The sequence below is a fragment of the Aspergillus pseudoviridinutans genome (assembly GCF_018340605.1).
Source record: "Aspergillus pseudoviridinutans IFM 55266 DNA, scaffold_1, whole genome shotgun sequence".
Classification (NCBI taxonomy): Eukaryota; Fungi; Ascomycota; class Eurotiomycetes; order Eurotiales; family Aspergillaceae; genus Aspergillus; species Aspergillus pseudoviridinutans.
In genome coordinates, this window is record NW_025091281.1 from 3,379,063 (window position 1) to 3,392,064 (window position 13,002).

At 51.1% G+C, this 13,002-nt stretch overlaps 3 protein-coding genes across 3 annotated transcripts; 2 read left to right on the top strand and 1 right to left on the bottom strand.

Moving 5' to 3' along the window:
- Positions 1–819: 819 nt before the first annotated feature.
- Asppvi_001179 (putative ubiquitin C-terminal hydrolase) lies at positions 820–4,320 on the top strand (the record flags this gene model as incomplete). Its single annotated transcript, XM_043297480.1, has 3 exons — positions 820–1,044; positions 1,117–1,317; positions 1,420–4,320. The coding sequence occupies 3 exons, from the start codon at positions 820–822 to the stop codon at positions 4,318–4,320; spliced, it is 3,327 nt and encodes a 1,108-aa protein (XP_043153415.1).
- Positions 4,321–6,081: 1,761 nt separating this feature from the next.
- Asppvi_001180 (cytochrome b5-like heme/steroid binding domain-containing protein) lies at positions 6,082–6,619 on the top strand (the record flags this gene model as incomplete). The annotated part of the gene is made up of 3 exons (XM_043297481.1): positions 6,082–6,200; positions 6,257–6,383; positions 6,455–6,619. The coding sequence occupies 3 exons, from the start codon at positions 6,082–6,084 to the stop codon at positions 6,617–6,619; spliced, it is 411 nt and encodes a 136-aa protein (XP_043153416.1).
- Positions 6,620–7,329: 710 nt separating this feature from the next.
- On the bottom strand, positions 7,330–11,439 carry Asppvi_001181 (putative RNA binding effector protein Scp160; the record flags this gene model as incomplete). The annotated part of the gene is made up of 4 exons (XM_043297482.1): positions 7,330–8,315; positions 8,373–10,662; positions 10,722–10,978; positions 11,037–11,439. The coding sequence occupies 4 exons, from the start codon at positions 11,437–11,439 to the stop codon at positions 7,330–7,332; spliced, it is 3,936 nt and encodes a 1,311-aa protein (XP_043153417.1).
- Between the last annotated feature and the right edge of the window lie 1,563 nt (positions 11,440–13,002).

Below are 13,002 nucleotides of genomic sequence, written 5' to 3' on the forward strand. Positions count from 1 at the left end.
GATTGATGACGTTGAGAAACAACGATGAGGGGCAATAAATCACAGAAGTAGACGCAGAAACCCGAGTACAGCGGCCTCACTGAAAGATCAACTCGATAGATTAGGAGTTTCACAGAGAATAATCAGGACATTGATAGGAAGAGGGATGAAGGAGATGGTGTTGATGCATGTATCAAATCAAGCTCCAGGCAGATCCATCGATAGGTAGGTACCTTTAGGCAATGAGGTACGAAGTGGAGGCTGTAACTGGGCGAGACCTGCTTAGTCAAGACAAGGAGCAGGCCCATGTGGCATAGTCATTGGCTGCAGCACTGTTGGTATGAGATTCCTTAGGTGTCGACTTTCCGATTAGGTCAACAAATCAGGTGTCGAGGCAGAAAAGGCATGTGGCGTCATCAGACAAGGCGGCGAGCAATACCAAGACCCTGTTTTGATACGGTCATTACGCCGACTGCGCATACCCCAGAAACGTCCCGCAGTTTGGTTTGCTTCTGCCTTTGACGGAGGTTCCCTTCCTTAGTACGGAGGATTGTCGCATTTATTCTGTCTCAATCAGTTTGTCTTCGGTCATTATTCTATCCACCATCCTCGTCAGTCAGACATTCGTTGATTTCCACTCTCTTATACAGGGGTACTGTCTGCCCATATTTCGTTCAGTGCCTGCCCCTGCTTCTATTTCCCCTCCTCTACTCCGATTCCTAGAAACCGTTGCCCTCTTATACCGCCCCCCGAATACCTAGTGGCTCTCCCGAAGCGTTTCCCCGCGGTGCTTCCGTCACGGGTCATGTGTTAGAGAATATTTCTCTTCATCGCTGTATAATGACCTTGGATGCAGCATCGTTACCCTCTCCGCCGAATTTTGCGCCGTGGAAGAATCCCGATCGGCCGCACTCCTTGGGTGGCATGCAATCGGGCGTGGAGCGAAATGGCAGATCAGGTTCACATCAAAACGGCAACAATGCCTCCTCCCGAATACCACGATTTCCCAACATTAAGGATCTTCAAGATGAAGCAGCCTCTCTGGATGTGAACGACTCAACTCCGGTGCGTATTCCCTCTTTGGTTGATTCGCCTTGAGTTTTCTACTGTGGCATATCGCTAATAGGAGTCTCCTAGTTGAGTGACTTGGTCGGACGGGCACAGGAGGCGATCGAGCTAGCTAGGGAGTACGCTGATACCGAAGAACTGGACAAAGCTTATGTGCAATACCTGCGTGCATCTGAGATCACTATCAACATCATACCGCACCATCCTGACTACCGGGTTACCGTCAACCAGAGCCCGGCATGGTACAAGCAATTTGCGAGTCTTATGATGGTATGCTTTTCCAGCTATAAGAAGGCGGTTCATGGTTTTTGAATGAACTCGCCTCCATTGGACTTCCCGACGAGATAGATCGTGTGGCTGACAAATTGATAGGCTGTGCGGACGAAGCAAGGGACGATGGACGATATCAAACAACAGATTTTGGAGGATAATTTGGCTAGCAATATCCAACCGCTGGGGCCATCCCTCTTCACTACATCGGGATCTCAGGGAACCGCCGCGGCAACGTCTCAGAGCGCGGCATCTAGGGGTCGTCAGAACGAGGCAGGCGAGAGTTCAATACGGATGCCGAGTCCTTCGGAATTCCAAACAGCGCCTGAAACACGACCCAAGCCGAACAGATATTCGGCCCCTGCCGAGGACCTACTTGCCCAACGCCTCGCTAAACTAAGGGCATCACCATATCCCGTCAATGGTCAAAATCATCCGAACAATGGACAAAATGGTGCAGCTACGACGCCTTCGCCGCCTAAATACCTTAACGACTATCCTCCTCGCCCGTCATCTTACATACAGCAAGGTCCACAGTCCAGCTCAAACCTGAGCTCACCCTCGAGGCGCCCTCTAGGGCCCCGTAATATGGGGACAAATCACGGCGTACCGAACCCGCCTCCGAAGATACCACTTAATACCTCTCTTCCTCGGGCCCCTGATCCAGCTTACAGTCCGATATGGACAGTGCCTTCTCAACCTCCATCAAATCCGCCGAGAACATCTACTGAGAGCTCGCGCCCTGTCAATCCGCGATACTCACAGTTAGCCAACTCTCCCCGTGGCAGTCCCAGTCGTGGTGGTCTTGATGACAATCCCTATCGATCGACGACGCCAAATGGCGTTCACCAGATCAGAGAGGCCAGGAGTAGCTCCGCAGATCTACCGCATAGCACTACTATCACCGCTCAAGCTTTACTGGAGTACCTTCGCAAATACAATGTTTTGTTGATCGATGTACGACCTCGCGAGAATTTCGACGGAGGCCATATTTACGCGAAATCAATCATCTGTATTGAACCGGTGGCATTGAAAGAGAACGTGTCTGCGGAGGAACTTGAAGAGCGGCTGGTGGTATCACCTGAACATGAGCAGGCGCTGTTCGAGAGGCGCAATGAGTTTGACCTCGTTGTGTACTATGACCAGAAAACGGACTCGGTCAGCTACCTTGCGGGGTCGCCTGTTGGGACAACAGCTCCTCATCTTCGAGCCTTGCACGACACACTGTATGAATTTAATGCATACAAGCCCTTAAAAGATGCACGGCCACCTGCGTTACTATTGGGTGGACTCGATGCCTGGATTGACCTTTTGGGACAGCAGTCTTTGGCAACGTCGACAACTGCTGCCGTAATGGGATCCATACAGGCCAAGAGGCCGGCGATGAGACCGGGTCGACCCCTTGGGAGGGTACCGACCATGGCGAGTGCCAATTCCAGTCTTGAAGTCCGAAAAAGAAGACTGCGCGAATATAAGCCATTGAATCCGGAAGAATTGACCGCATGGATGGAGAAGTCGAAGAATGAGGAGATTGACACAAGCACCTATATCGAGGAGGAAGTGCTGACAGAGGAGCCGGAAGATGCTTCTGGGCAACAAGAGCCTCCGGTTACGCCTTTTGTGCATACATACGAGGACTTCTTGCGGCGCTTCCCCGAACCGCATGCAATTCAGGAATCGATGGTTGTGCCGCACACTCAGCCATCGATACCTTCCTCAACACCAAATTACGCTGCTCCTGTACCTGTTGCGCCATCACGACCTCCTCCCGCCGTACCCCGACCGAGCTATAGTGGCGTCTCAGATGGCCGGCAAATCCAGGCACCCCTGGAGCGGCAGAATTCTGCGACCAAAACTGCTTTATATACTCCCAGTTCGATGCTGAGTCGCCTCAAACTTCCGCGGACGGGTTTGACCAACTTCGGGGTGACTTGCTACATGAACTCGACCCTCCAATGTCTCAGCGCGACCGTAATGCTTAGCAAGTTCTTCATTGACAACCGATTCCGGTTCTACGTTCAAAAGAACTGGAAAGGATCACAAGGCGTCATGCCTGGGCTATTTGCGAATCTGATTAGGTCGCTGTGGAAGAACGATGTTGAGGTGATCATGCCGACATCATTTCGCAATTTTTGCGGTCGCTTGAATCAAGAGTGGGCCATCGATCGGCAACAGGATGCCAAGGAGTTTTTTGACTTTGTGGTGGATTGTTTGCATGAGGACCTCAACATCAACTGGCAGAGGACTCCTCTCCGGCCGCTCACATTCGAGGAAGAAATGCAGCGGGAGCGGATGCCTGTACCCAAGGTCTCCAAGATTGAGTGGGATCGCTACTGTCACCGGGAAGAATCCTTCATATCCTCACTGTTTGCTGGCCAGCACGCCAGTCGGCTTCGATGTACGACCTGCAAACGGACGTCAACAACGTATGAGGCTTTCTATAGTATCAGTGTTGAGATTCCACCGAGCGGCACGGGCGACATCTATCAGTGCCTGCGTAGTTACTGCCAGGAGGAAATGCTGAGTGGGGATGAAGTGTGGAAGTGTCCCTATTGCAAATGTGAGAGGGTGGCGACGAAACAGATCATCATCACCCGGGCGCCTCAGATTCTGGTGATCCATTTCAAGAGATTCTCAGCATCGAAAACGCAAAGTGCGCGCAAGATCCATACACCCATTGACTTTCCTTTGCATGGATTTCGGATGGACGATTTCGTCATCTCTGCGAGCCCTGGATCTGCCAACGATGCCAGGGTTTCAGACATGACCTCTGCAACCACAGGGCCTTTCACGTATGATGCGTATGGGGTGTTACGCCATATTGGATCGACCATGGGAAGCGGACATTATATATCGCTGGTGCGGGATGCGCAGCGCCAATGCTGGCGCAAGTTTGACGATGAGCGGGCGACCGACTTTAACCCACGCGATCTACGCTTCAAGGACCGACTGCAGAACGAACAGGCATATATTGTATTCTACGAGCGAGTTCCCGCGAAGTGAAACTGCCATGATTTTGCATCTTGATGATTTTCGGTTTCGGATACACCTTGAGCATTCTTCTCGGAGTGATTGTTTTGCTCTATTTGCAGGGAAATGACGGCCAACAACATGATACCTGATGATGATCCATAAATGATGATTTTGACTTTGGCCTGTTTTCTTTTTCTTTAGCCATGCATGGTTGTCCCTGAGTCCACAAGCAATGTTACTGTGTATATAGAGGGAGTTGGCTAGATACTGTTGCAATGGAAAGTATAGAAGTTCCTGACAGGATATTTATACATTTGTCATTCAATGGCCGTTAGGGGTTCTGGCCCATGTCCTCATACATCGTTTCTTGCGGTAGTTGGCCTGTGATGGACAGATTCCGCGGACACCGGAACCAGGTCTATCCTGAKGCAGAAAACGACGGAAGCCCAAGCACGCTATCCGACAGGTTTGCCGCAGTCGATCATCCCCGAGGTTATGGCTGTCGACCCCGGAACAGAGAGAGAGACGGTCAACTTACGGGGTGGCTTTAGAGAATCACGTACATTAATTGGGTTAAATGGGTCTGTGGACTATCAAGCCACGATTACGATTTACTACAGCATATATTTTTGTGGGGCGTCTGAACTCCTTGCGAAGTATTACGCATCTGCATACAGGATTATTCTACTTATGACTACCATCGTGTTGGCTACCAAATCGCAGAATCTTATAGAACCCATACTTTCTGACAGAGATACCTACCAGCTACGAGGACAGTGAGAGTATAAGTCTACTCCGTAGGTACCCCGTAGGCAAGAACCGTCAGGTGGAGTACCAGTCTAACAGGCGAGGTCTGGATTCCGGTCTCCATAAGAACAGCGGAAGACCATTCCGATTCAGTCAATCAGAGTATTCATTCATCCTCGAAATGTTCGCTGATGGCCTGATTGGGAAGTATTATCCTGCGGTGCATGTCAGAGCTCTTCTTAGAATAGAAGTCCCAACAGTTCTTGACTATTGGGATGAAGAGAGCGAACACATGAATACACGAAAAGATTATATAATCTGTCCTTCAGATCTCGGAGGATCAGGGACATGAGAGGGGAAGAGAAATAAGCGGCTTTTTATTCGCGGAGGGAAGACGGAGTCCTTCGTCTATCCGGCGCTATCAGACCACCTCTAATAGAATATTTAGAGTCAGTAGAGCAATAGATAGGACAGCAGAATTGTATGAGCACTTGATCTGATCGCTACAAAGGGTGCCTGAGGAATAACCGGATCAGATCCACGGCAGTAGAAGAAGCGGTGCCTGAGGTTCTGGAATAAGCCAGCAGAACAATCACAGGCCAACCCCAGTATCTTTCGGGATCGCCCACCCAACTAAACTTTCCCGCCGCCATTGGATTCTTCTTTTCTCCTCACCGAATCTCCTCCTGTTCCCCCATTTTCCCTTTCCCTATTTCAATCTTATCTGTCTGTCTGTCTTTTTGGCATTGCCTTGATCCCTAGTCTCTCCTCAACCCTCTGTCAATTTTCCTATCTCTCCGTTGTCTGTTCCTGGTAAGTCTCCTTCCTCTGTCTACAGGCGTGTTTACCCCCGTTACCCCCGTTCGGAGAAGTACCTGAAAAGCAAACGCTGGCCTTATCGTCTGACATCCAACGCCGAGGAACTGGCTGACTGCTGACTGCTGGCATTTCCTTCTTCCCCTCTCATCCTATTTTCATCTCAATCGCTACTTCAGAAATCTAACAATCCTCACCAATCCAGTTCAATCGAATAATTTGATCACAATGTCCGCCTCCAAGGAATTCACCCTCCAGGAGATCTCCGAGCACAACACCAAGAAGGATCTCTACCTCATCGTCCACGACAAGGTCTACGACTGCTCCAGCTTCGTCGATGAGCACCCGTACGTCACATATCCCCATACAGACATCGAATTMAAAACTGACTCGAAATCCCCAGTGGTGGTGAGGAGGTCCTCCTCGACGTAGCCGGCCAGGACAGCACAGAGGCCTTCGAGGACGTCGGCCACAGTGACGAGGCCCGCGAGATCCTCGAGGGTCTGCTGGTCGGTACTGTGAAGCGCCTGGTAGGTTTTCCTTTTATCCCAAGCTTCGGCTGACTTGCGCGGATCCAAGCTAATTTGTCTCTCCTATGCAGCCCGGCGACCCTGCCCCGCGCGCTAAGCCTGCCCCCTCTTCCTCTGCTACCACAGGCCCTGCTTCCTCGTCCAGCGGGTTCGGCCTGTACGCTGTCCTGGTTGTCGGCGTTGCCGTCGCTTACGGTGCCTACCAGTACCTCCAGGCCAATGCTCAGCAGCAGTAGATGTGTCTGCAAGGGAAAAGAAAATCTGGAACGACAAATCAAAAATTTTTTACTCACCAGAGAATCTATACAGGAGAGATGCTGGTTTCAGTGTGACTGTTTTTTTCTGTCTGATGGCGATTCTGTTATCTCACAAGGGATTGCTGGGTGATGATACCCAACGCAGATATTTCTGTTTACTTTCGCTGTGCTTGGTATCTCCCGTCTTTAGGGGAATCCCAAGTCAGATTTTTGCGGACGTTATACGATCATACTTATGCCTACGGATAATATAGTAGAGGAGCGATTGGCTTCTGTCATTTGTTTCCTTTTCCCCCATTTCTTTTCTCCCTCTTATTATATCCCTTTGTCAAATAGACTGCTTTTGAATGTGTCTTGGTTCAGTTCAAATTCCCCCTCTTGCCGTGGGTGACAGGTGGTATACTGGCTCGCTCGTGCTCCATCAGTGGAGTGCGCTATGATGATCAAGATAGACAGAAGTACGTGAATACAGCTTTGCTCAAGAAAGGTAAAATAGAAGATACACAAAAAGAATGATAAATTTAGGACAAGAAAGAATAGAAAATAGACACAGTGCTGATCATGGAGTGGAATTTTATGGAGTGCAGATGCGTAAAAGACCATCGTAAGGGTGTTCCAAGGTGATGAATGTCCTCAAGCAAAAATCAGGTCATTCAATCCGAGAAGCAACCGGAAAGGAAAGATGAGGCTCATCTGGAACCGCCGTTGAGTCCAGCGCGGACGGCGTCAAGGATCATCTCCTTTGCTTTCTCCAGTCCCTCTTTGCTGCCCTTGATTTCAATCGCCTCCCCGCGAGCCTGGTCCTTGGGCACGTTGATCCGGCATCCCGTCTGTTTGCGAATGGCGTTAATCTGGCTTCCGCCTTGGCCAACAACGAAACGGTATGTCTTGGGATCGGGCAGAATCAGGTAGCCAGTCGCAGTCTGCTGGGATGCAGAAGCAATGGCTTTCTCCAACGCCGACTTGGCTCTGGCCACATTGTCGCTACTTCCAATAAGCACCCATGGGATGGTCGCGGGTTGCGTCGGATCTGGGGCGGCAGCGCTGTGGTCGACAACTTTCCAAGAGTGAGCCTCCACAGAATCGCTGGGCTCATCAGTGATCAACGGAAGGGACGACGCCCCGTTCGTCGTGGCGCGGGACTCCTCAGAAGCCGGTTTGGGGGGCACTTGCTGGCCAGCGTGGTCGACAGTAACTCGGTAGTCGTTACGCAGGCGGCGGAAAAAGGCGCCATTGTCTGCAATAACGTGGTGAAGATGCAGAGGAACTTCGACCGTCTCACCCTGCTGATCCTTCAGCATGGCAAGAATGTGCTCCTTCGCACTCTCGACAGCGTTGCTTGGGCCCTTCAGCTTGATATCAGACCGTCCAGAACCTTGTTTGGGAATGTCCAGGGTGACATTAAATTGCGATTCAATACCGCGTCTCGTCTCGCCTCCGCGACCGATGAGGAGTCTGTGCTGTGCAGGAGGAATCTCGACAGTGACCGTTACCTGGTCTTCGCGTTCCTTTACGAACGCTTCGATAGCAGCAATGATGTTCTCAACGACCTTGCCATTTCCTTCCAACTTGATGGTGGATTCACTGCTATCGGCGCGGGGGAATCTGACGATGCGCGACGCACTTCCGTCGGTAGGGCCGCCGGCTTCGGTAACGATCTTGCGAATGTTCGCACCTGGGCATCGAGTCAGTTTCCAAGATGGAAGAGATACTTATATCATCAAAAACTTACCGCCAGCGCCGATCAAAGACTTGTGATGCTTCTTGTCAACATCGATCGTCTTGGTGACAATAGCGTCGAATTCGCTGGATCGCTGCAGCAGAATCTTCTTTGCTTCCTCGACCTGCTTCTTTGTGCCCTTGATCTTGATTTGCACACGACCCGAAGCGTCGGGCGCGTCATTGGCTCCTGGGACGTCGATCTGCGCCCCGGTATCAGCGCGAAGCTTGTCCATCTCACGGCCACGCTGTCCGATCAAAGATGGGATCTGGCTCTGAGCGACAGATACAGTAGCCGAGTGAGAGTGGTCAATGACCCACTGCAACAGACTCAAAATCTCATCTCTGGCGGCATCCGCACCCTTGCTCGGGCCCTTGACGATGACTTCGTCGGGGGCCTGGTTGGGGCGGATAGGACGAGAGCCGCCGACTTCGCTAGAAGTGTCTGCCACGGATTGATCGTCGAAGCTTGGTGTTGCAACCGTCGCCCTTGGGAATTGGACTCGCACAGAGTAGCGGTCCTGGAGTCTGTTGACCTGGCTTCCCTTCTGGCCGATAAGTTCGCGGTGGTACTGTGCGGGGATCTTCAGAACGTGAGTTGTCTCATCCTCCAGTTTCTTTCCCAGATTGATGATACGGGCTTTAGCAGCATCCGCTTTAGCTTTGGGCCCTTTGACTTCAACTTTGCCACCGTCAACCTTGATGTCAACATCGAATTCCTCGCGAAGTTTGTTGATGTTCTCGCCTCGCTTGCCGATGAGGAAGTTTGCGAACTTCTGAGGGAAGTCGAACGAGATTGTGTAGCCTCTTTCGAGGTCATCTTTCTCCTGCTCCACTACGAAGTCCTGCAGCTTTGACACCAACTCATCCACTTGACGGGAAGGACCGCGCAGAGATACGTCACACTTATCATTACGAGCATCTCCAACGAGAGCACGGACAGGAATCTGGTCATCACCCTTCGCTTGCTGTTCGCGGGCGATGAATTTGCGTACCTTCTCCTGGTACTTAGCAGGCACTTTAACGGACTTAGAAACAATATCATTCTGGTCTCCCAGAAGCTGCGTGAGGAAATCCTGCGCTTCCTGTAGGGACTTTTCAAAGGTGGCCACCTCGGCCGGGGATGGTCTCTGGCGCGGAATTTCGGGCAGTGAGTTGGTGGCCGACGGTCCTTCATAGACGAGAACAACATTGGAGCTATCCAGCTCATCCGGAATGAGAAGATGGACACCGTAATCATTTCGGAGCTTGCCAAGACCATGGGACTCAAGGTACGGGTGGTAATAAGGATCGACAGAGACATGGCGAAGCCTTGCAGGAGGGTGAGCCTGGACCAAGTTCATGATGTCAGACCGTGCACGGATAGTATTCTTGCCGTCCCGGGAGTAAACCTCCCAGGTCACAGGGCCGTCAGCGCTAGGTGGGAGTGCGATACGAGCATCGTACATCTGCTCCAATTGCCGGATGATCTGTCGTCGCTGAAGGTACCGGGTGAGCGCACGCGCGTGTGCATGAGGTCCGGCAGGAGCGTTGGGATGTTGACGGGACAAGTCAATGCTGGCCATTTGCATGCTCGTGGCAAGCTCCATAGCACGATTAATACCAGCCTCGATGCAGTCCTGCGGTCCGGTGATGGTGAGAAATTCACTGTCATCCGATGGCGGTGGTAGCACAATAGCACAGCCCGTATCAGCAAGGAAGTCATGAAGAGCATTGGCTCCGTCCCCGAGGATGAATTGGTGCTGCCCGCGGTTGATGGCCAACTGTCGAAGGGTCAGTCGCTGCTGAAGATCGGCGGCAAGCCTCTCGATTTCGGCGCGAGCTTCCTGTGCAGCAGTGCGCTCTCCAGTGATCTGAATGTGCTTATCAGAAGCTGGGACAAACTGCACACGTCCGGGTTCAGCCTCCTGCGGGGGAGGCTGGCTCTGCCATGTATCATACCGAGGCACATTCACTTGAGCCTTGGTGCGCTCCTCGATAGCTTTGAGGTTGGCATTATGTGCGCCTGCAATGAAGGGGAAAAACTCGGCCGGAACAGACTTGAGTCGCAGGCTCATGTTGGAGGCCCGCTCCTTAACGATAGCTTCAATTTCCCGGCGTGCCATCTCTGCCGCAACGGCGTCACCCTCAATCAGGACGTCGATCGTGTCGTTGTCGTCTTCGTCATCCTTTGCGGCCGAGTCATCGGCGCGAGGTACTTGGACGCGTGCACCCGTTCGTTGTTGAATGTCTTGCACAATTGCACCTTGTCGGCCGATAATGTGGGCGCGGGCGGATGTTGGAATGGGAACGCGGACCGATTGCTACATCCTCTTAAGTTAACGAAAACGAGTAACAATTCGATCAAGATATCGTAGCATACCTTGGATCCTACTTGCTGTGCAACCTCCTTGAGAGCCTGTCTTACGGATTCGACTGAGCCTTTGCCCTCAAAGATGATAGAGCCTCCAGGGCCGCCCCGCATATCGACATTTGCCTTTGAGCGCCTGGAGATGTCACGGAGAATATCCTTCAGGGGCTTCTTGAGCTGTGCTCGCGGCATCATCTGAGAGGGTGCTAAACGAAGCTGCTCCATGTGTTTGCCGGGGAGACTCATGATTCTAGGAACATCGCCGGCTGCTGATCGACAACTGGTTAGAGCAAGCCGCAGTGCAAACAGGGCGACAGAACAACATACTCGCTTGTGGGCGGCCAGCGACACCGTTGGCAAGAGCAGCGGCGGCAGACGGCCTGGCACCCCAAGTAGCTGCAGCTGGTGCCTTGGGCTTCGGGCCACTCCCCAAGGCGGGGAACAGCTCCTCGGAGCGGACATCAAAAGCAGGCGACTTTTTAGGAGCCGCATTGGGAGCCGAGGGTGTGGCGGCGACTGCTTCCTCGACTGCAGCTGCGGGTTGGGCGGGAATAGTCTGCTGGTCCTTTCCCAATGAAGATGGAGGGGGATGCAGCAGCTCATCTTCGTCCACGGTATCCTCCACCGTCACCTTATGCGCCTCATTGCGGGCATGCTCCTCCTCCAGCATGGCTGCAAGGGACTTGGCCCCACCGTTAACATCACTGCTCTGTACTTGAGAAGCCATCATCAAATATCGTCAATTGACACCGGAAACGAGAATTATGTACTCGATATGGGAGGGAAAGGAGAAAGTCTAGTAGGTAAGCCTCTTCGATGCATGGATTAGTTTGTGATCTCCTTCTTAGAAAAAGCCAATACAGGAACATTGAGCATACCAGAGCAAAGATAGCACCGCTAATAAACAAAGTGTAAATGAAACTGACAACGAGTTTCTAATGATATTGGTAGCCAAATATTGTATCCAAAATGTTTGGAGAGGAAGAGTAGAGACCAATTGCTGATCTGTGGAGGCTAAGAGGAAAAGGGACACTGCATCACCGAATTCGCGGGGATGAGGAGAAGTAAAAAGACAATTGAGAGGAAAAGTGATGAAGAGAATAGAAGAAAAGAAGGATGAGTGAGGAGAGAGGAGGGACGAGCAAGAAAGGGAAGTCAATGCTCGTGCTTAACGGGCAATGATGACAGTGATGATCAGAATAATTTTGGGGGGGAAGAAGAGGAGGAAGAGGACAGACAGCTCGATTCGCCGAAGCACTAGGTACTAGTGGAAAGGCCGGGGGTGAATTCCTGTTCGGGACGAGGGCGGAGCCGACAAAGAGCCTTGTCTCTTCCACCACCAGTCGTACAGAACATCCAATATCGTCTACTGTTTGATTATATATACTTCTATGGAGCTAACTCATTTACGAGCATTGGATTTCATTCTACTGAGTATTAGCGAGCTGACCTCAATCAAACCTCTCAATTGAATGTTGGGGAACTGAATTGCGTGCGGTCACAGAACATGTTGTGCCTCAGGCTTCCGCCCAGAGGCTTTGTCTGCCAAGTCCACCCTTTCTATGATCACAAGAGAGAGTGGAATGGCGAAAAAGCATTGGTGTAGTTCACTTAGATGGCAGGAACTCATTAAGGTAGAATATCCCATGCCATGCTCTAAGGCAATCTTCTGCGTTTATGTGAATCTATGGGGGTTCTAGAATTACTCGTCAGAACAAAGGATTGGTTGTAATGGACCTCATATATATCCCCAACATCTGCTCATTGTTAACTGGATAAGGTTATCAAAATTTAAGAATGAGAGTTGATAGATAGGTATCCACTGCTGGAATTCCAGTAAGGAGATAGATAGCGTACGAATAGCTTTGCAGCAGCTGCCCATCCAAGTGATATTAAACATCTAATCACTTGCATCAATACTCCTTGCATATTTTGATTCTTTGCATCTCATAGACTGAAGCAGCAGCAAGTCAGTCAATTCCTCTCCCTAAGCCATTCAACAATGCTAAAAAGAAGATTCGGCTTCGGCTTGCCAAAACTTACCTTTATCCACCACGAGGATCATCTTCCCTACTAATCTAATGCGGGAAGTGGTAGCACAAATAGGTCCATAAGGCGTCGCCTACAGAATAACTTATGGACAACTTCAGTGATCACAGGAAGGGGAAGCATAAAGCATAAAAGAGCACCCAACGATACGTGTGTTAGGTTGTGGTAACACAACAACATAAAATATCTGCTTGTGGTGATAACCCTGTAACGCCCTGACTACCGACACCCACTAGGGAGTCTA